The sequence below is a fragment of the Malaclemys terrapin genome, chromosome 2, assembly GCF_027887155.1.
Source record: "Malaclemys terrapin pileata isolate rMalTer1 chromosome 2, rMalTer1.hap1, whole genome shotgun sequence".
NCBI lineage: Eukaryota > Metazoa > Chordata > Testudines > Emydidae > Malaclemys > Malaclemys terrapin.
Window position 1 is genome coordinate 5154245 of NC_071506.1, and position 25068 is coordinate 5179312.

At 45.7% G+C, this 25068-nt stretch overlaps 1 protein-coding gene across 4 annotated transcripts in view; it reads right to left on the reverse strand.

The window, feature by feature from the left end:
- RHPN1 (rhophilin Rho GTPase binding protein 1) overlaps window positions 1-25068 on the reverse strand; it is a 58286-nt gene that overhangs the window by 22706 nt on the left and 10512 nt on the right. For 2 of the 4 annotated variants that reach the window (XM_054018834.1, XM_054018832.1), the window contains exons 2-9: window positions 23149-23267; window positions 15267-15395; window positions 10107-10182; window positions 9268-9345; window positions 7984-8108; window positions 6886-7052; window positions 6023-6210; window positions 2933-3089 (exon numbers count right to left, since the gene is read on the reverse strand). In XM_054018834.1, the coding sequence (XP_053874809.1) occupies window positions 2933-3089; window positions 6023-6210; window positions 6886-7052; window positions 7984-8108; window positions 9268-9345; window positions 10107-10182; window positions 15267-15395; window positions 23149-23267 (1039 nt within the window). Of the gene's footprint in view, window positions 1-2932; window positions 3090-6022; window positions 6211-6885; window positions 7053-7983; window positions 8109-9267; window positions 9346-10106; window positions 10183-15266; window positions 15396-16051; window positions 16259-23148; window positions 23268-25068 lie in introns of those variants that run through there. The other 2 variants (XM_054018833.1, XM_054018835.1) reach the window with 2 other exon arrangements.

Sequence of the window (25068 nt, forward strand, 5' to 3'; positions counted from 1 at the left end):
TGTGTGGAACGAGCCAATAAAGAAGAGCTTGAGGTGGGGAGGGCAGGAGGAAGAGACAACAACTGAACCACAGATCTGCGCACACCCCTGAAATGACCGCATTGCTGCAACCCTCTTCCTTCCTCACCTTACCTCTCCCTATCACTTGTTAGGCAGTACTCCACAAGTGGGGTTAGAGTGTAAGCGTTTTGGGATAGAGACGAGGCCTGACTATCCTGTAAAGCACATTGGGTGGGCCCCTCAGAGATGTGCTGACTACAGTGGGGAGGAGGGGAGGGATTCTAGTCTCAGCTCTTCACCAGCCAGTACTGTGCCGTCTCCTTGGGCCTGCAGGGGCCACTGAGGGCCAGGCTCCTAATCGCCGTATTGTCAGCGCCCCCCCCGATGGGCAGGAAGCAGCAATGGCAGCCTGGGCCAGAGCCAAGCGTTCATCGAGGTGCCGAGCTGGCTCTCGCTGCTCAGCCAGGTGGTGATCGTCACACTGGCTGTCGGCGAGACACACCGCTGGCCACACCCTGCCAACGTGACCCAAACCAGACAGCGTCAAGTTATTTGCATACACGACAAACCCCACATTTGTAGTGGGCTTGCAAGGGTCTAATCCCCTCTTCAAGTGCTCCCTCTCCTTGAGGAGAGGAAGATATCCGAACAGGGATCTGCCCTCTCTCATGTAAGTGCCCGAACCAATAGAGTCATTCTAACTCTGTCATGCCCAATTAATATTTAAATGATCCAGTCATTTAATTAAAGTGGAACAACTTCAATAGCAGAGTGAGGGAGACCCACATCAGAATACCCCCTAACCCACTGGTTTGGAGACTCACCTGCAAGGTAGCAGATCCCTGTTCAAATCCCTTCTTGTTAGGCAGAGGGGAGACTTGAACGGGGTGGGGAGTCTCCCACATTCTGAGCGAGTGCATTAACCACAGGGACAAATGTTATAGAGGGGGTTTCCCTCCATCCCACCCCTGTTGTTTTACATGGAGTTAGACAGCCTCTGATGAGGCCCCACATGCAACCTAAGCGACCAAATGCCGGTCTCTGTTAGTGATTCAATAACCAGGGGAGAACAGGAATCGAACTCACAGGGGTGGGGCTTAGGACACACCCCTGTTGGCTTTGTGGATCCCATTCTAAGGTACCTATCTGACCATTCGTTATGTAGGCTTTGTAGACCCCAGTGTTGTTCCTGTCATTTTTTTGGAATCCAGAAGGTAGGTGTTGTGATACTCAGTGTTGCAGTGTCTAAGCCCCCTTTGTGGAGCTGTGCCATTGTAAAAGTATTATTTACATCTTGATTTTTGAAATCTATGTGTTCTGAAGTCAACTGTTTATATTACTGTACTGTCTAGAGCAGGGGTTGGCAACCTTTCAGAAGTGGTGTGCTGAGTCTTCATTTATTCACTTTAATTTAAGGTTTCGCGTGCCAGTCATACATTTTAACCTTTTTTAGAAGGTCTCTCTCTCTAAGTCTATATATAATAGAACTAAACTATTGTTGTATGTAAAGTAAACAAGGTTTTCAAAATGTTTAAGAAGCTTCATTTAAAATTAAATTAAAATGCTGATCTTAAGCCGCCGGCCTGCTCAGCTCGCTGCCAGCCTGGGGTTCCGTTCACCTAGGCTGGCAGCGGGCTGAGTGGGGCCTGCGACCGGAACCCCGGCTGGCAAGGGGCCGGCAGCCAGAACCCCAGGTTGGCAGCAGGCTGAGCGGGGCCAGCGGCTGGAGGGATACGCCCTGCTCCTACCCCACTTCCCCCTGCCTCTTCTCCGCCTCCTTACCGGTCTGGGGCTACTCTTCTCCCCTCCCTTGCAAGGGCCATCAGCAGCAGGGAGGGAGAGGAGGCAGGGCTCAATGCAGCACGCTGGGGGAAGCGGCGGGGGAGGGGGAAGCTTGGCTACCAGTGGAGCCTGCCCTACAGCAGCAGCCGGCAGGCTTGCTTCTGCCCTCTGCCCCCGCCAGAGAGAGCAGTAGGCAGGGGGCGGAAAAGAGCGGGCTGGGTCGGGCAGGATTTTTAATGGCACGCTGCTGCCTGCTGGGGTTCGGCAGCGGGCTGAGCAGGACCCTAGCAGGCAGCAGCATGCCATTAAAAATTGCCATGTGTGCCATAGGTTGCCGACCCCTGGTCTAGAGGCCCCAAACAAGATTGGTGCTCCACTGTGCAAGGCACTGTGTATATACACATAACAGAAGCCAGACAGAAGGTGGGAGAAAAGAAATATTCTCCATTTGACAGACGGGGAATGGAGACAGATATTAAGTGACTTGCCTTGAGTCACACAGGGAGTCTGTGGCAGAGCTGGGAATTGAACTGAGGTCTTCCAAGTCCCAGGCCAGGGCCTTAATGAACTTTTCGGAAGCAGTCTCCCTGTACTAGCCTTATCCCTTCACTCTGAGGGCACAGGGCACCCACAGGCAGTGCTAGGTATAGAATGCTAAGTGGAATACTTCTTAGTGTAGCCTTAGAGATACCATACTGATTGGCAAGTGCTGGATCAACACTCCACAAACCCTCTCCTTTCCTTGCTATTTACTCCCATGTCTCTGTTGCAACTCTGAAATGGAGAGCATATTGCATTCCTATTGCACTTTTTAGCCAGTGCTCTCAAAGGCCTTTACAAACATTGTACAAGAAGCAGGCAGGCAGTGTATCAAGTTCACCTCTGCTACACACCCTGTGCTCAGTTTCAGATTAAGTGAGGTTACAGACAGTTCTGTTTATGTTAAAACGTCCCACGAGGCATTATGCTTCCTGCACTATTATTTCTGTGTCCCCCTCATTTTTGCTCATGTCCCACATTTGAACCTTGAGGGGCCAAGTGCTGAGCTGTTGCTTTGATGAATGCTACATGAAGACGTAAGATAAACAAGCGTTTAGGTGACAGCACAGCCGCCTTTGGGCTGCAGGTCAGCTGTAGGATTGATACTCACAGGGGCAGTCACAAAGTGCAACGGCAGCATAATAGTGGGAGAGGGCCTTGAAATGCTCAGACTTGACATGGACCATGGTGGCCCATGAGAAAGGTACATAATCCTTCACGTGAGCCTGGGTCATGGTCTGATGCACCAACGAGTAGACTTCTTCAACCTGCAACCATCAAAACACAGGCTATTAATGAGAAGGTTCCAATCAGACACCAGTCTAACTGTGAGGCTGTGGATTAAGAATATAAGAACAGCCATACGGGGTCAGACCAATGGTCCATCTAACCCAGTATCCTGTCTTTCGACGGAGGCCAATGCCAAATGCTTCAGAAGTAATGAACTGAACCGACCAGACAATCAAGTGATCCATCCCCTCTTGTCCACTCCCAGCTTCTGGAAGTCAGAGGCTAAATAGTCTTGAGGGATGGGTGGAAGCCTCATCACTTGGGACAAAGATTAGAGTGGCCAAAGCAACAGAAAATATTCGGCAGAGAACAATCCCTGCACTAGCAGTGAGTGTGTGTCAGGCAACATAGCAGGCTTTTTCCAGCTCTAACTTCTGTGGCACAACTACTTGTCTTTGTTACAATACAATGCAGTATAATTAAAATCATAACATTAGGTCAAACTTATATAGCATTTTTATCTCTAGATCTCAAAGACTAAAGATTATCCTCGCTTTATGCTTCGGAAAACTAAGGCACAGACGTTAAGAGACTTGACCGAGGCCACACACAATAGATCCCAGGTCTCCTAAATCCCAGAACTAAGTGAGTTTAGTCCCTGACCTGTTCCACCCAGTGCATTCACAGCAGCTGAAGGAACACTCAGAGGGCCTACAGCATTAATGACCCCAAGCCAAGATATCATCCTGGCTTCACCCTGAAGTGTCATCTTAGTAGAGCTGTAAGACTTCAGAAATTAGGGTGGGCTCTATGGAGTCATAGCTGGAGAGTGAGCATCTTTTAAACACCCAATATATTCTTGGTCTATATTTAGCACCTGGATGGGAGTTTAACACTACATGTGGATAGCATTACTAACTGCTGTGGTGCAAAGTGGAATGATTTATGAGCTTAACTATTGTTTATGAATAGAATTAGCAAATTATCCTTAAGTAAGATTAGAAAATGCAGTTATGTCATCACAGAAAAATAGGAATGGAAGGGACCTCAATAGATCTTCAAGTCCAGCCCCCCGGGCACTGAGGCAGGACCAAGTAAATCTAAACCATCCCCGACAGGTGTCTCTCCAACCTGTTTTTGAAAACTTTGGAAGCCTGCTCCAGAATGTAACTACCCTTATAGTCAAAAAGTTTTCCCTAACATCTAACCTGAATCTCCCCTGCTACAGATTACTTCTTGTCCTACTTTCAGTGGCCACTGAGAACAATTGATCACGGTCCTCGTTATAACAGCTTTTAACGTATCTGAAGATTTATCAGTTCCCTCCTCCCCTGCCTCTCTCAAGACTAAGCATGCCCCCCCCCCACTTTTTCCACTATACACACACACACACACACACACACACACACTTTTATCATTTTTGTTGCCCTTCTCTGGACTCTCTCCATTTTGTCCACCTCTTTCCTAGAGCATGGTGCCCAGAATTGGACATAGTACTTCAGCTGAGGCCTCACCAATGCCATGTCTTACATGACATTCCTGTTAAATACACCCCAAAATGATATTAGCCTTTTTCACAACTGCACCACATGATTGACTCATTTAATTGGTGATCCACTATAACCCCCAGTTCTTTCAGCAGTACTACCACCTAACCAGTTATTCTCCCATTTTGTATTTGAGTATTTGATTTTTTTCCTTCTTAACTGTAGTACTTTGCACTTGTTTTAATTGACTTTCATCTTGTTGATTTCAGACCAATTCTCCAGTTTGTCAAGTGATTTTGACTTCTAATCCTGTCCTCCAAAATGTTTGCAACCCCTCGCAAATTGGTGACATCCACAAATTTTATAAGCATACTCTCCACTCTGTTACCCAGGTCATTAATGAACTATTGACTAGTACTGGACCCAGGATCAGACCCCACTAGATATGCCTCCCCCACCAGATGGGCAGCAAGCCATTGATAACTACGCTGAGTACAGTCTTTCAACCAGTTGTACACCTGTCTTATTGTAATTTCATCTAGACCACATTTCCCTAGTTTGGTTATGAGAATGTCATGTGCAACTGTTAAAATCTGACTAAAATCAAGATACATCAGGTCTACTGCTTTCCCTCCCCATTCTCTAGCCCAGTAACCCCATCAAAGGAAGACATTAGTCAAGAACCAATCAAGCCAAGCCAGTATAATCCATTCCTTATAACCTTATTATCCTCTAGGTACTTACAAACTGATTAATAGATTGTTCCAGTATTTTTCAGATATCAAAGTTTGACTGACTGGTCTATAATTAATTCCCTGGGTCCTTTTTGTTCCCATTTTTAAAGACAGGTACTAGGTTTGCCCTTCTCCAGTCCTTTGGGACCCTGCTCATCCCCCCCGCCACTTCTCTTAAGAGCACAAGAAGTGCCATACTGGGTTCATCCAGCCCAGTATCCTGTCTGACAGTGGCCAGTGCCAGACACTTTAGAGGGAGTGAAGAGAACAGGGTAATTGAGTGATCCATTCTGGTCACGAGATTGTTTCAACTAAGGACTCGTGTGACTTAGCCCCAATTCTCAGAGGATTCCTTATTTTTTGGAAATATGGATTAAGTGCTCAGCTCATGATTCAGGCGTGGAGTACCCAGGAAACCGATGGCTGCCCCTCCCGATAGCTGTGACTAATGGTTGCATTTCCCCCAGTGGGGCAATGAGTGTGCACAGCCTGCAGTGCCTCCCTTGCTCATTGCAGCAATGACAGCTCCATGTAGTCCCATCCCATCCCACTGCTTCCCCACAGGGCATGCCTCATCCCCCCAAGCCAGCTGTGCTTCCTCCTAGACCTCCCCTTGCTCAAGGGTTCTGCTTGTTCCTCCCTGCTGGTTTTCCTCTCTTCCCGCCATACCCCAGACAGCTCTGCTAAGTAAAGCCACAAGAGATGGGCAGCTTTGCTGGGTTCAAACAGAAGCTGTGCAGCGATGTGTACCCTGGCTGCTTCTTGTGCAATCTGCAGCTGAGTGAAGAAGTCATTCTGGGCGCTGGTCAGGGTGACCTTCTCAAAGACACACTCCTGCACCTGCGCAATCATCAGTCGCACAAGCATGTTCAGCGAGGCAGTGCTCATGTCCAGGCTGGGGGCGTTGGAGAAGTTCTCCTTCAGGTAGTTAAAGGCACCTGCATGAATAGAAGCAGCTGGAGAGAGACATTGCAAAAGACTCTTCTGCTTACAACTCTAAAATCAAGTGGAGGCCTGGCAAATGTAGGTAGCAGAGAACACCACCACCACCACGTGGGATTAGCAGAGCAGTAGACGACAGCCACTGATACGCTTGGCACTCCATATGGTTAGGACTCATTCTCAGTGCTCTCCAAACTCTGCCTCACTTTGGTACGTTGCTCCTGCCTGCCTCGACTGTGTGTGCTCTAGAGACTCTGGCAGTGCTTAAGCTGCTCCACACCATGGGTGATCGCCGATTCCAATGTGCTGGTGAAGCCAAAGTCTGATTCTGGTAAATGGGTGCAACTGTCTAAAGGGCTCAGACTAGAGGCAATACCAGTCACACATGCCTCAGAACAACGCACTCTCCATACTGGTCATGAGGTCTTCTCACAGGGTCAGGATTGAGAGATGCATTAGCAAAACTTGGGATTTGGTGGGTTATTAGTCTGGTACTATAGCAGAGCAGGGGGCTACAGGTCAGGATTAGGGGGCACTGGCCAGACTCAATGCATCTATGAAGCATACACTCAATAACGCCAAAGTCTCTCACTTGAAATGAACAAGTCCTCCCACCATTTTTTCCTGGGAGAAAAAACAATCACCAAGAAAGCTCCAAACAGCTGACTTACCAGCTGCCTTTTGAAAAGCATCTATAGCCCGGTCGACTCCTTGCAGGGTCGTGCGATCCTGCCGTGCCCCAATCTGAGTGTGCAGAGCTCCGATGTTGAAGAGCACGCTTCCCTTCTCAAACGCCAGAGCGCGCTGATGGGAAGGGACTCCAGTCAGCGAGTCATACCTAGAGACCGAGGGGAGAAGACAAATTTGTAGCTTAAAATGCAGATTTGCCAGTACGCACTGGATATCACTGGAGCATAAATTTATAAGCCTACCAAAAGGGGAACAGCCTTTTCAGCAGCTTGGAAAGCCACCCACTCTCAATGCCTATATTGGTAGAAGGGCTAGCCACAGAGATGAGACCTGAAATTTCATAGATCCCATGCCAGAAGGGACCACTGTGATCATCTAGCCTGACTGCCTCTGGAACACAAGCCAGAGAACTGCCCCAAAATAATTCCTAGAGCAGATCTTTTAGAAAAGCATCCAATCTTGATTTGAAAATTGTCAGCAGTGGACAATCCACCACAAAGGGAATGATGCCATTGCACAGCGTTCCACAGAGCAGTCTATGACTTGGTGCCTGCCAGACCCGAAAACATCTCAACAAGATGTGGCACAAACAAGGAGGCCTCTGGGGCATTGATGTTTAAAAAACAAGCCTCTTTCAAGTTGAGCAAAACATGAACACACAGTGAGCAACAAAGGAATCCAGCGCATAATAAATGGAAATAGAAACTATGAATGCTGTGATCACACTTTGCATTGACTGTACATCACATGCTGGAAAGGATCTCAAAGCACTTACAGACAGCAACAAGGTTACAATGCCCTTAAAGATACAGGAGCATTAAAATCCCCATTTTGCCGACTTCACTGAGTTTAAGGTCACATGGAATGTAGTGCTGGAACCCAGATCTTTATGTTAATATGCCCACCTTCTGGTGATGAGGACAGAGAGAAAAGGCCAGATTTTTGAAATATTTCAGAGGAACAAGCTCTACAGAGGGCCTGGGCATCTGGATCTATTTACCCCCAGCCCCCAAAATCAGCAATATTAAGACTACACATACACACACACTTAAAGGTCAGAACAAAAAACCCTCACTAACCAGTGAAAGAAGACGCCCAAGTTTTTATTGGGAGGGAAGAATCTGTTGTCAAGAAAGTAAAGCTGGTTGTAATATTCCATCAGCAGTTCTAGCCCCGCCTCGTTCCGGCTGGGAGTCCGCATGGCCTGTGGAAGAGGAGGGAAAAGAGTAACACATGCAGCCGTGGCTTTTAGACATCAAGAGGGGCGGAACAGTGGCAAGCGCACCGATAATTAATGGGAGACACTCCCTGCTGATCAGAGACAGGCTTGAGGGCACAGAAGTGGGATTTAAGAGGTGCAGAGGCCTTGCCTTTGGCATAGGGGAATGAAATTCATCCCATATGAAAATATCTGAGATTCTTTTACCATGATAGAAAATGACAGTACACCCGTACACTGAATGAGGCAAGGATCCTTGGGGGGGGGGGGGGGGATGGGGGGGGAATAGTATACGATCATAATTAAAATCTGTGCCTATGCACTTTGATATAGGAGGGCTGAAGTAAGATTTACTGGCAAAGCATCTTCTAACTTTTGAGTGCTTGACTTTGAAACCTTAACCTCCTCTTAATACAAGTTTTTGGATCTAACCATATAGGTCCATAGTTGGCACCACTTCACCCATATGAAGCCTAAGATTAGAGGAAAGGCAAGTTAGAGACTGTCCAACTCTGGGCTGGATTATTAAGATTGACCTCAGCAAACTGAAAGCTAAGGGTGTTTTTACTGCAGCCTTGGTGTGGCAGCTACATTAATTTACCAAAACTTGGGAAAAATAGGAGATCAGATCAAATGCAGGTGTGGGAAGCAGCTCATTTTGGCTTCAAAAGGCAATTTGAGATGACAGGTTTTAAATAGATATGGGGTGGAACCAGAGAGTTCCATTATTAACAGATCCAAAATTAGTTTTTTCCATTCTAGCACTGGGCTTTTCGGCTGTAAATTGTCTGCGGTTCAGATGGTAGGGTGATATTTTAGATAAATAATTCTGACAGTTGAACCATGGTCCAATTTTAATCTTTGCTCACTAGGGCCCCAATCCTAAAGCTTGACTCATGACAGCAGACCCTTGCACCAATACAGTATTTTGTAACCTATAAACTGAAGCCGCAATTTTTCCAACGTGTGCTCCGGGGAATCCCATACCCCAACGATATAAAGCACACAAAGCACTACAGAACAGCTCTTGAAGTTGTGTGTAAAGATCACCCGTAGAATTAATGATTTGCAAAGAAGCCCCATTTTCCTCCTGAATCAGCCAAAACGGGGTGGATTTTCATTTTTAAACATGAGGAGCACAAACCTGCCGAAGCTCCATGAGCTCTTTGATTTCTTTTTCGAATGAGATGCCATCTTCCCCATAATGTTCACAGATGAGATCCTGGAAAAGGGAGGGTAAGGGGAGAGACAGGGAAAAAAATAGAAGCTTTTGGTTTTGTTTGTTGGGTGATTTCTGTGGCTACTGAACAAGCAACTGACCATCTCTCTTAGCAAAGGAGTAGATGCCTTTTGTAAACACATGGCAAACAATGCCAGGAGACCATTCTGCAGTTCCACCACACTCCCTAACCCTGCAAAGCTTCAAAACAAAACAATGTTTATGCACAGGGGCTCTTGGAGAACTGGTTGGGCTCCCATCTGCAAGAGATTTTGGGACAGTTCTTTAGTAGCTTTTCCACTGCTTTCATCCCCTCTGTAAGTAAAAACCCAGGGGATGTGATCTGGCCTATTGTTTGCAAGGCTTTATAAACTGGTGTTACTATAATAAAAATACATTTAATAAATTTAAATTTATTTACTGAGACACATAGGCCTCTTGGCAATGGGTCCCCTGTTCTTTGCAAACAACTCATCTCAGACCTGACAAACTCACTATATCAAATACATTACTTACAGGGTATTTGTCCATAAAGGATAACATGTAAGGTCTCTGTTGAAAACTTGCAACATACTGATGTTCATAATCATGGCATGATGTATGTACATGCGATATTTAAGGAATAATGTGACTATACTGAAGTTTATGCCTTTATGTTCTTAAAGTTAAAAGGAGTCAGCAGGATGACAGCTGATTCATACAGGGGGGAGGTGCCACCCCACCTTAGTCAGAATGTCAATTCAAATAACTTTAAGCAGGCTTACCTTTAATGGGGCCATTAAATCCATTTCCTTAGTCTCCTTTAGCCCCAAAGGAATCATAGGGACGCTGATAGATTCACTAAAACAAGAGATGACAGACAAGCAAAGTTTATATTTCCAGTCACTATTATCTTATACGTGCAAAGGATCCTCATGCTTCAGGCCATAAGTGATCACCAGCTGGGGTCAGGAAGAAATGTTACCCCTGATTAGAATGGCAAAAGGTGCAGTATGTGGGTTTTAATTTTCTCTGTAGCAGCCACTACTGGCCAGGGTCTGAGATAGTCGGGTCATTAATATGATCCGCTGGGGGCATTTCTTATATTCTTCTCTGGCCTACTTCAGTGGCAGCCCAAATGCTATAGGCCTGAGTGTCTCAGGTTAATGGTCACTTCACCATGGTGCTGACCATGATTCCATTAAAGTCAAAGACAAAACTCCCACCTGCCTTAAAAAGGACCAGGCTGTGAGGGAGCACCCAGAAGCCGGACACGAACATTCTCAGCTGTGAAGGTAGTTTTGAAAGATCTCACATCAGGAACAGCATTTTACTTTATGAGGGCTTTGGGTGCATGTTTTGCAGTGCATGGGTAAGAATCTAGTGCTTTTAGGTTGCTATTTTAAATTTTTAAAAAGCAGCCAAAAGATCAGAAACTGAATTGGCTGCAATGGTCTAAAGCAGGGGTTCTCAAACTGGGGGTCAGAACCTCTCAGGGGGTCACGAGATTATTACATGGGGGGGGTCATGAGCGGTCAGCCTCCACCCTAAACCCTGCTTTTCCTCCAGCATTTATAATGGTGTTAAATATATTAAAAAGTGTTTTTAATTTATAAGTGGTGGGAGGTCGCACTCAGAGGCTTGCTATGTGAAAGGGATCACCAGTACAAAAGTTTGAGAATCACTGCTCTAAAGTGTCTTAATGAACAGCTCTTGGGAGACAGGCAAAGATCAGGGATCCAGCAACTCCTGGGTTCCAATCCCAGTTTTGACACTTAAGTGACTTGCCAAAGGGGGTAGAAATTAGGATGGCTTAAGTTCCTGCCACCGATAAAATGGGGATTTAACATTGGCCTACAATCACAGGATCAGTTAATGTTTGTAAAGCACTCTGAAGATGAGAAGTGTTCATTAAGGTGTGTCTTGTAAATGGTTTACAACTTCAACATTTAAAAAGAGATTCTTGTCAAGTAGTTTAGGGCCAGCATTTCAATGGTTGCAAGATAACAATCAAGCCAGGGCTGCCTTTTAAAAGTGGAAAAAACTGAATTTTAATTTCATGTCTTTGTAGCAGCAGCAGGTCACTGGGCCTGCAGCACATTATAGTTTGGCAAAGAGACCACCCCAGTCTAGGTTCAGATCAGTTTGCAGCAAACTCAAGCCTCTTTCTATAGTGGGCAGGATCTGAACATTAAAACCGAGAACGCCAATGCTGGGAAAGTTCAGATTGGGTCCTGGATACCAAATCTCCATATTTGGATCAAGAGGCTTGGTTTTGCCTATTAGAGATACAGGACCCAATTCTGCACTCTGCTGTAATTCCATTGACTTGTAAAGTAGAGCAACTCCTAGTCACCAGGTGTGAGAGCAGAATCGGGCCCTCAAAGTATAGCCCTTGATTAGCAAGGTTTGGTTTGGGACCCTCTCCCCCCCATCTCTAGAGAGTATTAACCAAATACAAGTGCCCCTTCAAAAGTCCACGATTATATCTACAAATAAGACTCCTGTACAGATGAGAAAGTACAGTAAAGTGAGCCCCAAGCAATGATAATCCCACTTCTAGCTGCTTCAGTGATGGACCCTTTGTGGTGTAAATCAGCAGATTGAGATTTTTCCATCAGGCCTCCTCTTTTGCACAAACCACAGCTTGCCTAATGGACCTACAATTGTTTATTTAAAGTTGGGAACTTATCTAATCCTCTTTACAGGGACATGCTAGCGCAAACACACACAGCCTCCCAAAGGACTGGTTCAAAGAGGCAGGAAAGGCTAGTGGAGTGAGATCTGGAGGGGGTCACACAGGGTCAGGACCATTACAGTCAGTGTTTACACAATAACAGGTTATTTAACCTAGGTCTGTCATTAACACCAAGAGCTTATCAGCAGTTTCTGAAATATCACATGGTCATGAAAAATGGGGAGGAGAGGAAGAGAAAAACAAACATGCACATCTAGGTCTGTTCATACTTACTCAGTCACTGAATAAACAGCCTCCTGAGAGCTATAATGAGTGTGGAAAAGGGGTTATCACTTTTTCTCTAATGAGATTTCAGTTTGATCCAAATGCCACAAAATAAACGAAGAGGGTTTTGTTTGGTGTTTTTTAAAACTACAGAAAACAGGGCCTTTGAGGGCAGTTACAAAGACTAAGGCTATTTCTACACTGGACAAGTGAACGATAAAGCTTGTGTCTTTCAGAGGTGTTTATTTAAAAAAAACACCACACAACCCCGAAAAACAAAAGTTTTGCCAAAAACAAGACACTCTCCTGCCGACAAAGCTAATGCTGCTCGTCGAAGTGTTTTGTTGGCAAGAGAGCTGACAAACAGCGGCTTCAGTGCACGCCTTTAGCAACACAGTCATGTCACTAAAAGTTGCATAGTGTAGACATCTTACTGCGGCAGCACTGTAACGTGGCTGTGTAGTCATGGCACCAGCTCTCCCAGCACTGTAAAAAACCCACACCTACGAGGGGAGTGGCTCCCGGCCCAGTACACCAGTACTGGTGTTCGCTTCCCGGCTCTTTGAGCTCTGGTCAAGTGAAAAATTCTCTAAGTTATATCTACACTGCCACTTTACAGCGCTGAAACTTGCATCGCTAGGAGGAGAGGGGGAGGAAGGTTCACACCCCTGAGCGAGAAAGTTTCAGCGCTGTAAGGTGGCAGTGTAGACAAGACCTAGGACTACTTGCCAGGAAGTCACACTAGCACAGGAGCAGAATGATATCCCCCTGCCTGCCTGGGGTGGTTAGGAATCACCTGCATCATTTACTAATTTGGATGACTGAGTCAAGGGATCGATTCTGAACCCTTATTCACCTCAAGCAGCTTTAATGCAAGTAGTCTCAATTCAGCTGCCCTGAATCAGGCGAGTAATCACCTGACCAAGCACTAAAGCGGGGAAAGGCTGCAACATCTGGCCCTTCGATATTAGTGGTTGCATACCACTGGGGAAGAGGAAAAAAACTCCAGTGTTGGATATAGTTAGCCGCATTCAGAGGTCACCGTGTGGCCCCTGATGGGAGATGAGGGTGCTCACGGTGCTTCCCTACATTATTAAATCTAGCTCTTGCGTGCCCAGCACATGGGCAGGCCACCCAGTCAGTCCCTGGGGGAGAGGTTCTGTTTTACTTTCACTATCTCTAGAATGAGCTGCAAACTGAGAGCAGTTCATACTTTACCATTGCTTTCAGGCAACCCTCTTGGAGCACAAAACCTCCCCTCTGCTAACTTCACCCTATTCGAAACACAAGTATTAGGAAGGAACAAGGGACATCAAGACAGCTACATGGGCAGCACCCGCTGAACTGCTTTATAGTGAACCAAGGTGTGCGCATATGTTTGCGGGGGGGGGGGGGGAGGGCAGGGGTGCATTTCAAGCTCCGAGACTGCTGCACCATCCCTGATATTTACACCTCAGGCATTTCTTCCCTTCTCATCCAGATAAACAGCTCTGCTGAGACGTCCCAGCATGTTAGCTTGCTGCTGGCTAGGGTGCTAGGACTACCTCTACTGTGAGTCAAGCAGATGAGGTTGCTGGTAAGCACTTCAAAGCAACCATGTGCTGCAATTAATGAAAGGTCTGGCCTCTTAAAAAAAAAGATCGAATGGGGAAATAAAAGCATGTGAATAATCCACTTCACAAGAAGCAAAGCACCAAGAAAAGGGGGCTAAGGACCTAGGTAGGAATGTTTTTAATGACTTTCATTACATACTCAAGCTTTACCTGCAGAGCAAATCGGGTGTTGGGGGATTTTGCTTACATACCCTCTGGTTTGAGGAGAGATTATTTTGATACATTTAAGACCTGCATTACTCCTCCTGCATCAGCCTTCTGTACCTGTAAAGCACCATCCATCTCAAAGCACTTTACAAACATTAGCTGATAAAGCCTCAGGGTTATTATCCCCATTTTACAGATAGAGAAACCCAGGCAGAGAGAGAATCAAGGACACACTCAAGGCTTCAGAGCAAGTCATTGGAAGGGCTGATCCAAATCCCAGATCTCCCAACTCTCAGTCCAGTGGTACCCACTGGTTACACGGAAGCGGGACAACACTGACACCCCAAACGTTCAAACAGCAGGAACTGGATTAATCAGGCCGGTGTAATCGCCTCAAATCCAGCCCTGCTCTCAGCTTCCTTGCCTGCTGTATTCCAGCGAGGAGCAGGGATATAATTTGTGTGGGAGAGTGTGTAGGGACCGTTGCTTATATGGGCAGCTGCATATACAACATATACACACAGACCACATCCACTTCACCCATAGCCAAACACCCCAATGTCTACTGTGAAGGAGGCATGGGGTAAGAAGGTCTCTCCACAACTTTCCTGAGGAATGGGCCCCAGCTTCCACTGTGCAAACGTATTGAGGCTTACTGCAGACTGAGCATATTGCTAGCTAGGTACAGGGTATTTATATTATGCCCATCACCATGGTGTCTTGGCACCTGGGTGCCTAGCACACCTGATTTCCAAGGGCTTGACCAGTGTTCCCTCTAATTTTTTAGATGATTGTGCGGAATGATTTTTGTTATGTGAACTAATATGGAGGTGATGTGTGGCAGGGGTGGGGCAGAGGGGTTCGGAGCGTGGGAGGGGGCTCAGGGCTAAAGCAGAGGGTTGGGCTTGGGGTGCTGGGGGTGAGGCGTCTGGCTGGGGGTGCCTGCTCTGGGGTGGAGCCAGGGATGAGGTGTTTGCGGTGCAGGCTTCCCCAGGGCTGCAGCAGGGAGAGAGGACTCCCCCTAGCCCTCTCCCAGCCGCAGCGGCCTCAGAGGAGAGGCGCCTTGCCCTGCCGCAGCCCTGCACACCCCAACTTTCTCCCCGCTCTTCTCCAGGCTCCTTAGAGGGAACTTAGGTGTTGACCACTTTCTTCATTTTCCTGGGCCCTGCAATTCTAGCAACTTTCTTGGTCAGCTTGGTGACCTGCCTCCCCATACACCTTACCTGTCATTCTGGTAGACGTCCACACAGCTGTTCAGTTCTTCTAGTTCTTCCTTCAGTAACTGCAGATTGGAATTAACATAGCTAAGCTCCAAGGCTACTGTTTCTTTTACTTTGTGATTGCTTGTGGCCCTGAAAATAAAAAGGAGACAGAGCACAGGAGGAATTGTCTTAGGAAGTGGTCCACAAGATAAAAGCCACTGATCTACCACATTCAAACCACAAGCCTTCAGCTGCCACTAGAACAACATGCACCACTTTATGCATATAGGCCATATCAGAGTCTCTCAAGGTGCCTTCCAAACTAATGAGTAAAGCTTCCGAATACTCCAACAAGATAGAGAAATGTTATTCCTATTTTGGAGTGAGAAACCGAGACCAAGACCTTTGAAATGAGCCAGATGCCCAGATCTCTCACACTGGGTCAGTGACAGAGCTGGGAGAGAACCCAGGAAGCATGCTTGCTCTTGGACTCCTGCTCTAACCACTACATAACCTTTGGTACTTCCACTGAGCTTCACAAAATGCATTTTGGAACACAAGCTTTCCACAGTCTGAAGACTTTCCACCTATCATGATGGAAAAATAGGAGTTAGCAGGCAGAGACTGAGAGGTTGAAAGACAAAAGAGCAACTTTGGGGGGGGGGGGGGTTGAGGAGGGAGAGGCAGGAGGAGGAAAAGGCTCTGTGGGCTGGTCTACATGGTGGGGGGGAAAAATCGATCTAAGATACGCAACTTCAGCTACGCTATTCACATAGCTGAAGTCGAAGTATCTTAGTTCGACTTACCTGGTCGTGCTCACAGCGGCAAGTCGACCGCCGCGGCTCCCCTGTCGACGCCGCTTACTCCTCCTGCCGAGGTGGAGTACGGGTGTCGATTTGGGGATCGATTTATCGCGTCAGACGAGATGCAATAAATCAATCCCCGATAGATCGATTACTACCCGATGCGGCGGGTAGTGTAGACGCGGCCTGTGTGATGCAGCTGGGTCTGCAGTGGGACATGGTATCCCGACTCCCTTCAGCTTCTCTTAGGAGATATTTATTTCTAGCAGTGTGCCCAGCCTAGCAGCTAGGACAGTGCCCAGCAGCCTCCGTGGCCTGTTCTGCTAGGTGGCAGCAGCAAAGCAGCTTTCAGACTGCCTTCAAGTGAGGCTGCACACAATCGCAAACTGGAGTATTTAGTTTAAAAAGACAAACATGGGCAAGGATTGGTATTTAACTCTGTGGGAGTCTCAGAATTCCACAGTGTGGTCTAGGGCAGTGGTTCTCAACCTTTCCAGATACTGTACCCCTTTCAGGAGTCTGACTTGTCTTGCATACCCCAAGTGCCACCTCACTTAAAAAACTACTTGCTTACAAAATCAGACATAAAATACAGAAGTGTCACAGCACGTGGTTACTGAACAATTGCTTACTTTCTCATTTTTACCATATAATTGTTAAATAAAAACAATGGGGATATAAATATTGTACTTCCATTGGAGTGTGATACTTGAGGCGGTTTTTCACTTGTGAGCCTTGTCATTTGGCAGCCAGAGAGCAGCAGCTGCTGTCCGGGCGCCCAGCTCTGAAAGCAATGCCACCATCACCACCAGCACAGAAGTAAGGGTGGCATGATATGGTATTGCCACCCTTACTTCTGCGCTATTGCTGGTGGAGGCACTGCTTTCAGAGCTGGGTGGCTGGAGAGCAGCAGCTGCTAGATAGGGCATTCGTGTTTGCAGTGCAGTAGGACTATTGTTTTAAATCCCGCTCCAGCCCCGCAGTACTCACTCCCGCTCCGTCCTGCACTGTTTGTTGAATTGTTATCTTGCTCCTGCTATTATGGCAGCAGCTCCTGCAGGACCCGCAGGATCCCAGTCCCACTGAAGGGCTCTAGAGCCCGTTATAAAACTAGGCAAATATCTAGATGTGCTGACGTACCCCCTGAAAGACCTCTGCGTACTCCCAGGGGTACGCATACCCCTGGTTGAAAACCATAGGTCTAGGGCCACCCAGTATGTGGGATGGGGCAAGCTCACCTTTTTAAAAAGTTTCCTGACATTCTAAAATCATGCTCTTTTTTTCCTGCCTCAACATCAGGTTTGAACATATGACAGAATGCAAACTGGAGAGGGATAGAGGCAGGGAACATGCTGCGCCCTTACAGATAAGTATGAAGGCATACTTTTATGAATCATTAATAATAATAATACACTAATGCCCAGAGTCCCCTAGCAAGATTGGGGCCCCACTGAGCTGGGAGCTGTATGAAAATACACACTCCCTTCCCTAAAGGGCTTACAGTCCAAATAGACGAGAGAGGATGGGAAGGGAAACAGAGGCTCAGGAAGGTAAATTGAGTAGCCCAAGGTCACAGCAATTCAGTGGGAGAGCCAGATTCTAATCCAGTGACCTTCCCATTAGAAAACATTGCCGTCTTGTCCCTATATGCATGATCATATAAAAATTAGGTTGCAAAGTCAAGCCCTCATAAGTTAGAAAACATCAGAATTAAGCTTGCCTGTGCAACCTTATTTCAGGCCCCTTGTGTGCATGCGCCATGATTAACCTTGGCAGAACTCAATCTGTATTTTATTTTTTATAATTTTGACAGATCTGTTTATTTTCAAGCATTTTTTTTATTTATCAATTTAAATTTTCATAGTTGTGAAAAATTATGGGGTGGGGACAGACAACGACAACTGATGTTGAGATTTAGAAGTTAAAACTTTATAACTGTTAAAACATAAACATGTTGAAATATATAAAGTGAATATCCTTAAGTCAAAAAGTTCAAACAGCATTTTGTCTTACTTTGCGCCTCTCTAAATTTCTATCATTGATGGACTTTTTGACAATGTGTGTGTGTATGTATGGTGAAATTGACATTTACCAATAAAACCCTAATCCTTCCGCACCTAATTATGCTAGTCGTTAATTACATGATCATACACTATTTTTTCGACAGGACCCCTGCCTTACTCAGTGAACAGGATGGGCCTGCTTTGGGGATTAATCAGCACTATGCCGTGAAGGAGACTGGTCTGTAGGACCTCTGGTCTCATTTGCTGCAGTAGTTAGAAGGTGGGTGGTGAACGAGCCAGGGGATTTCAGAAAGCATGGTCTCACGATCAAGGCACTGAATACGGCTCTGGATTCTGTCCCTGCCTCCGCCACAGAGTTCCAGTGATACCAGACAAGCCAGTATCTCCGATACAGGCTCGGATCTTATTACACATACACACTTTCAACTGAGATTCCACACTTCCACATCATTTTTAGCTCTTTTAGGTGTAATTCTTAGATATGAAAAGTGCAGCCTTTCCAGTGCAAATAGCAATATATTGCAGCTCAAAGCCTGTTCTTCGGTCACTCAATAGCAGCATCCTGCTGAATGCCCTGCTTTCTCTCCCATTTATTTAACAGCAGCAGATGTAAACATGAAGAATGAATTTCAGCTGCAATGAGTCGCCTGCTTTGACGAGACAGCTTTTCAAGCCAATTGCACCTTTATCAGCTCAGAGAAAAAAAAAAAACAGGAAGAGAACCTGGTGGCAGGGGAAAGCTGACAACACCTAAACTGTCTGCTGAAACATGTTCTAGTCTCTCACGCTAAATCAAGTTGGGCCTCTATTCAGCTGAGTCAAGCCAAAAAAAGGACAAGGCCATACCTCAGGGCTAAGCCTCCGGCAAGTTGTGTTCACAAACGCCATGATCCAGTAACAGATAAAACCACTGCATAAAGCACAGGAGTTCTAAGTATTCTACCATCTATTACTTCTTTACTGATTGCATCCCATATCAGTGATATCAGCCTTCCCATAACTTTGCCTGCCTAGGATAACCTGGTCTATATTTTCCTGGGTCATCCGTTTACCTTTCCAGTCCTCTGGAATTTCCCCCGTGTTCCAAGTTTTGTTAAAAGTAACATAAGTGGTTCAGAGAGCTCCCGGCCAATTCGGTTTAACATCCTCCTTAGTTACTGATAGAATTATCGCCATATATCGTCCTACTTCTTTCCAAGTAGGGAACAGAAGTAGTTATTGAACACTTCTGCCTCTTTTGCATCAAGATTGAGAATTTTCCCATACTTGTCTATGCCATTGCTACGATTTCATTTGTTCCCAATATATTTAAAGAATTGTTTGTTATTGTCTAACTGGCCATCGATTTTTTTTATTGACATTTAGCTTCTTTTATCAATTATGTGCAATTTCTAATTGCTGGTTTGTACACTATCAGCTTACCCATTTATTTTTCTCAATTGCTGCTTTCACCTCCTTTTAAGCAGGATGGATTTGTAACGAAAGAGGCCTTGTTTCATGAATGCAGAATTGGGAAGGGAGGGGAAGAGGATTTGGATATATGAAAACACTTAGCTCTGAGTTTTCATTTGCATTTTTACATCTAAAATGTTTACTCCCAGCGAATTTTGCTCATAATTTTTTTCAGCTTTGGGAAAAATCAGCCTTTTAAAGTGCCAAGTGTATAGGTTACGGGTCAGACTATATTCGCTTTGCAAATGAAATTAGCTAGGCAGCAGCACTTCAGAAAGGTCTGGTATTGAATCGATCCATCTTAGCTAGGACACGGTGTGACGTTGTGCCGTCTATATGGTTTTATAAAAACATGATAATAAGTGAATATAACGTAACTGGGATGTGCTTCATGCAAAAGGTCTCGTGAGGTATCATTACAAAGTTTATAATCTACTGAGTGTGATCATCCGATTTGTATAAATGTACCACTCTTGTAACTAAAACTAGAAATATAAAATATAACTGAGGGCCTATTGTAATTATGTAAAGTGTGGGCCATTAATGATGGTTTGGAATCTTGAGGACTCCCATTGTCTGCAGATGGCTGTATTTACCTGTAAGTCTTCCTGTATATGTTGTGCTGGCAAGTGGGCAATGAAGTCTTGCAGTGACATGTGATCATGTCACCTGAACTGGAATCCATCTTTAACCTGGTGCTTTTCCAGTGAGGGGGGGTGGAAACCCAGAGGGACAAAGGGTTCCCGCCTTATGCAAAAGATATATAAAGGGGTGGAAGAGAACAGAGAGGAGCCATCATGAAGAATCCCCTAGCTATCACCTGAGCTGCAACAAGAGCTGTACCAGCGGAAAAAATTGTGCCCAGGCCTGGAAGGTGTCCAGTCTGAGAAAAACTTACTGAAGCATCTCTGAGGGTGAGATTATCTGTATTCAGTTTGATTAGGCATAGATTTGCACATTTTATTTTATTTTGCTTGGTGACTTACTTTGTTCTGTCTGTTACTGCTTGGAACCACTTAAATCCTACTGTCTGTATTTAATAAAAATCACTTTTTATTTAGTAATTTACTCAGAGTATGTATTAATACCTGGGGGAGCAAACAACTGTGCATCTCTCTTTATCAGTGTTATAGAAGGCGAACAATTTATGAGTTTGCCCTGCATAAGCTTTATATGCAGGGTAAAACGGATTTATCTGGGTTTAGACCCCATTGGGAGTTGGGCATCTGAGTGCTAGAGACAAACACTTCTGTAAGCTGTTTTCGGTAAACTTGCAGCCTTGGGACAAGTGATTCAGACCCTGGGTCTGTGTTGCAGCAGACTGGAGTGTCTGGCTCAACAAGACAGGGTGCTGGAGTCCTGAGCTGGCAGGGAAAACAGGAGCAGGGGTAGTCTTTGCACATCGGGTAGCATCTCACAAGGGGGTTTCTGTGATCCAACCCGTCACACACGGCACCTTCCATATATTGGTGCAACCCCCCCAGGGAATGGCCAACCATTCATTAAGGGTGAAATTTACCTTTGTGCAGAAAGTCAGCACAAGGCCAATGCACTGCTTAGAACAGTTTCTAGTTTTCATACTAGACTCTGCACAAGGGTGCATTTTGATCTCATTAAGAACATACCTTATATAACTATGAGTCTTGGTCAATCTGAGGAGTTATCAAATGTTTGCTTAGTTAATTCTTTGTACAGAGATATTAAAAATATGGTTTATTGCCAACCCCTTAATCGCTTCAATTACTTTGCTGAGCCAGTGGTATTTGAACAAGACGGGGAAAGGACTTTCATTGTTTAACTGTCTCAGGGTAGGTCTACACTTACCCGGTAGTTTGGCGGCAAGCAAATCGAACTTCTGGGTTCAACTTATCGCGTCTTGTCTGGACGAGATAAGTCGAACCCGGAAGTGCTCGCCGTCGACTGCGGTACTCCAGCTCAGCGAGAGGAGTACGCGAAGTCGACGGGGGAGCCTGCCTGCCGCTTCTGGACCGAGGTACGTTCGAACTAAGGTACTTGGAACTTCAGCTACGTTATTCACGTAGCTGAAGTTGCGTACCTTAGTTCGAATTGGGGGGTTAGTGTAGACCTGCCCTCAGTCAGTTTATTTATCCGTTAAACAAAACCTACTACACCATGCAACAAAACTGCATTTTATTTCAAACACACCATTCACTGGAGTGTCATTCCTCTTTTCTAAGAAGCTACAAACAGATCATTTTAAGGAGTATGGTTGTGTCTACAATGGGAACTTGTGCTAACTCCAACAGCTCATTTCCAGCCACCCACATAGCTGTAAACCCTGCACCACCAACTAGTACAAATCACAGCTTTCCTTGACTACATTTTGGGTTTGCAGTGGTAGACAAGGCCAGAAGTCTTCAGTGCTAACCATTGGAGAACAAGGTCACATCCTTAAAGCTGTGGAAAAATAGCAATACTTTACTAAATGACTTAATTTCAGGTGATTTTATGAGTCAAGTTTTGGTTTTCATTAACTCAAAACTTCAAAATCTGAGATTTCATGGCCAACCTCTGCTCAGAAGGGATCTGTTTAATCTCAAAAACAGGCTCACCAAAGAGTTACCAGTGGGAAAGGTGTTCAAACTGCTGAGCCAAACACTTCAGCGGCCTGAAAAAGAGCAACATCAGGGTGTTTTGCTTCCTAACTTGGCCCAGGTGCGCCTCATACTCCCCAACAAAGTAATTAAGTTGCCTGTGTTTTGCCTTGCATTCCTTCTAGCTCCCCCACTCTTTGACCTATGCTGGATTTGAAATGCCGATGTTAGGAGGAGGGGAACTACTTGCTGCCCACATTCTTGGATGCCCTATGAATGGCAGGTATCATCACTCCGATTCAGGATTTTGATAGAAACAGCACACCCTGGCACATTCCTGCTGACATGGAACATTTCCCCTTGGTTTTATGAAGCAGGGTCATGCAGAAAAGGACACAGCAAGTCTTTTTAATTAGATGAGGCATAACATCCAGGAGCAACCTAGAGCTTCTCTATATGGCGGGGTACTGTGCACTATGGGGGTGTGATTTTGATATACCAATTAATGCGTAACACGTTAGTGTATGTGTAGACCCTGCTGGTGCATACTAGGAGTTCCCCAGTGAGCAGCAGCAGGGTCTACACAGACCAATTAAAGCACAACTTATTAGTATGCTTAGAAATCACTTCCCCATGTTGTGCATTTCCCCACCATGCAGAAGTGGAGGATGAGAAGTGGCCAGAAGTTGAAGCCACCAATAAAGCGTTACCAGGTCAGCAGCACAGCACAGGGTTATGTTCTTCCTTTCTGGTTTCTAGTCATGCTGCAAAAGGAGGTAGGGAAAAAGCCCTAGCCACACGAACAGACTCATAATTAACAGGGAGAGTCTTATTTAGTCACCTTATCTATCCCCCAATTGACCAGTATAGGAAACAATGACAGAATATCCAGAATATACTCTTCCCCTCTCCAATACAGGTAGCCTAGTAACACCGAGTCACTAGTCTTTGTAAGCGAACAAACGGATACGTTTCTAGTGCACGTCACTGTCTCTTGCTAAAGAGGAGCATAATCAGTCTAAACTAAGAGGCAATTCAGAATGGTAGCACATAGGTGTTCAGTGCTCACTTGAAGAGGTTTTCTGCCCCAGCTCGCATTCTCATCTCCTTGTTGATCTGTTGGTTAATTCGTGCGCGGCGGTGCTGCAGTTTGCTGCGCTGGGTCTGTGCAAAGGGATCACAGCCCTGCTAAGAGAAAAAAGAGATGGTCACAACATATCCTGTTCAAACATGACCTCTTCAAACTCAGAACAGCCTTGCTATCCCACCCACCTCATCTGTTTCTTCTTCAAATCCGCCCTGGAGACCCATTGCTTCTGCACTGCCGACAAGCAGCGAGTCAACAGATAATAGTTTAAAACAAAAGCCTCTGCTATTCTTTCCTCCAGGTTTGATCATCTTCACTTTGTGTCAAAGTGCCAAGGACAATGACATGGCTTAATAAACAACACACATGGTGTGAAGTGTAGTTTTAGTTCACAATATATCTACACAGCCGACATCAAAGCGCTGCGGCTCCAGCGCTGGGAGTGCTGTAATAAAACCACCTCCGTGAGGGGAATAGCTACCAGCACCGGGAGCACGGCTCCCAGGACCGGAGCACTTAGAGAATGTTTTCACTTCAAGGTCCCAGAAGCAAAGACAAGGTTTTCATCAAGACCAAAATCATCAAGACACTTGACCACGGCCTTGGATAGACCAAGAGACTACCTACACTTGACCAGAGCTCGGAGAGCGGAGACTGCCACTTTCCAGCGCTGAAATTTGCATGGCTCAGGGCGGGTGTTTTTTCACACCCCTGAGCGAAAAAGTTTCAGCACAGTAAGTGGCAGTCTAGACAAGGCCTTAGTTTCACAAGGGTGGGTTTGCTATCTGCTACCTACTGAATACTTCAGTCCCCCTCTTGCCTTTATCTGCATCATTCTTAGAGATCTGCATCTAACCCAGACGGCCGCTGAAATATTCCAGCTATCACTTAATTACAATCACTTGCTCCCCCTTAGCACTCCCTTCTACAATACTGAATGACACCACTTGCTCACCTCCGTTCCCTTGATATCAGCACTAGCACTATATTTCAAATGCCTCATTCCTTTCAGCAAAGGACAATAAATAGTAACACTGACAATCACCGCAGTAAGCCACCTACTGAGGTTATTCAGTGATTCAAGCGCTCTGAGAAACAACGGAGCCTTTTGAAAGTGTGTTAGTGTGGTCTGGTACCATTGTTGCTTAGATTGCCTGGATTACTAGGTGGATATCCAGGTAGTTTTAACAATATGGGATCTCAGGAGAGAATATATGTTGTCTCCTTTACAGGACTTTATCAGATGGCCATAGCATGAAAGATTTAGGATGCCAGTCCTGGGAGCCTCAGATCACAGTAAATCTGTAACTGCAGCCTGGACACTAGCATCCTGATTTTCCATGGGTGATGAGCTCCTGCTGAATTCAGAAGGATTTGAGCTTGCTCAGCAACTCTGAAAATCAGGGCATTACTTTTAAATGTAACCCATTTATCACTTTTATTCTCTCCTCCACTCCCCGCACCCAAAAATTTCTTTGAGTCAGTTTCTTTATAGGCAGGGAATTGTTATGAGTTTAATCATCACTTTGGGGAATAGTAAATATACATTATCTTGAAGTTTCACAAGGGGAGGGAAAGAAATATTAGCGGGTACTCCCAACAGAAACACTGTCAGGAGGAGGGTCTCAGATTCCACAGTGACATAAAAGCTCTACCCACACTGAAAGATTGAATTGCTCCTCACACAATAGAAAACAAATGGTGAAATGTGCTCTCTAGGAGGGCCATGGACCTAAATAAAGAGCCTTTTTTGGAGGGGTCCAAGGCAGGGGAGTTGTGTTAAGATGGAGACCTGGAAGTCTGCTATTCTTATGTTAATGTCAGATAATTTGCACCAACAAAACCACCCATGCCAGTTTACACATATAGGGTGAATTTCACCCCAGTGCAGCCAGCACAGGT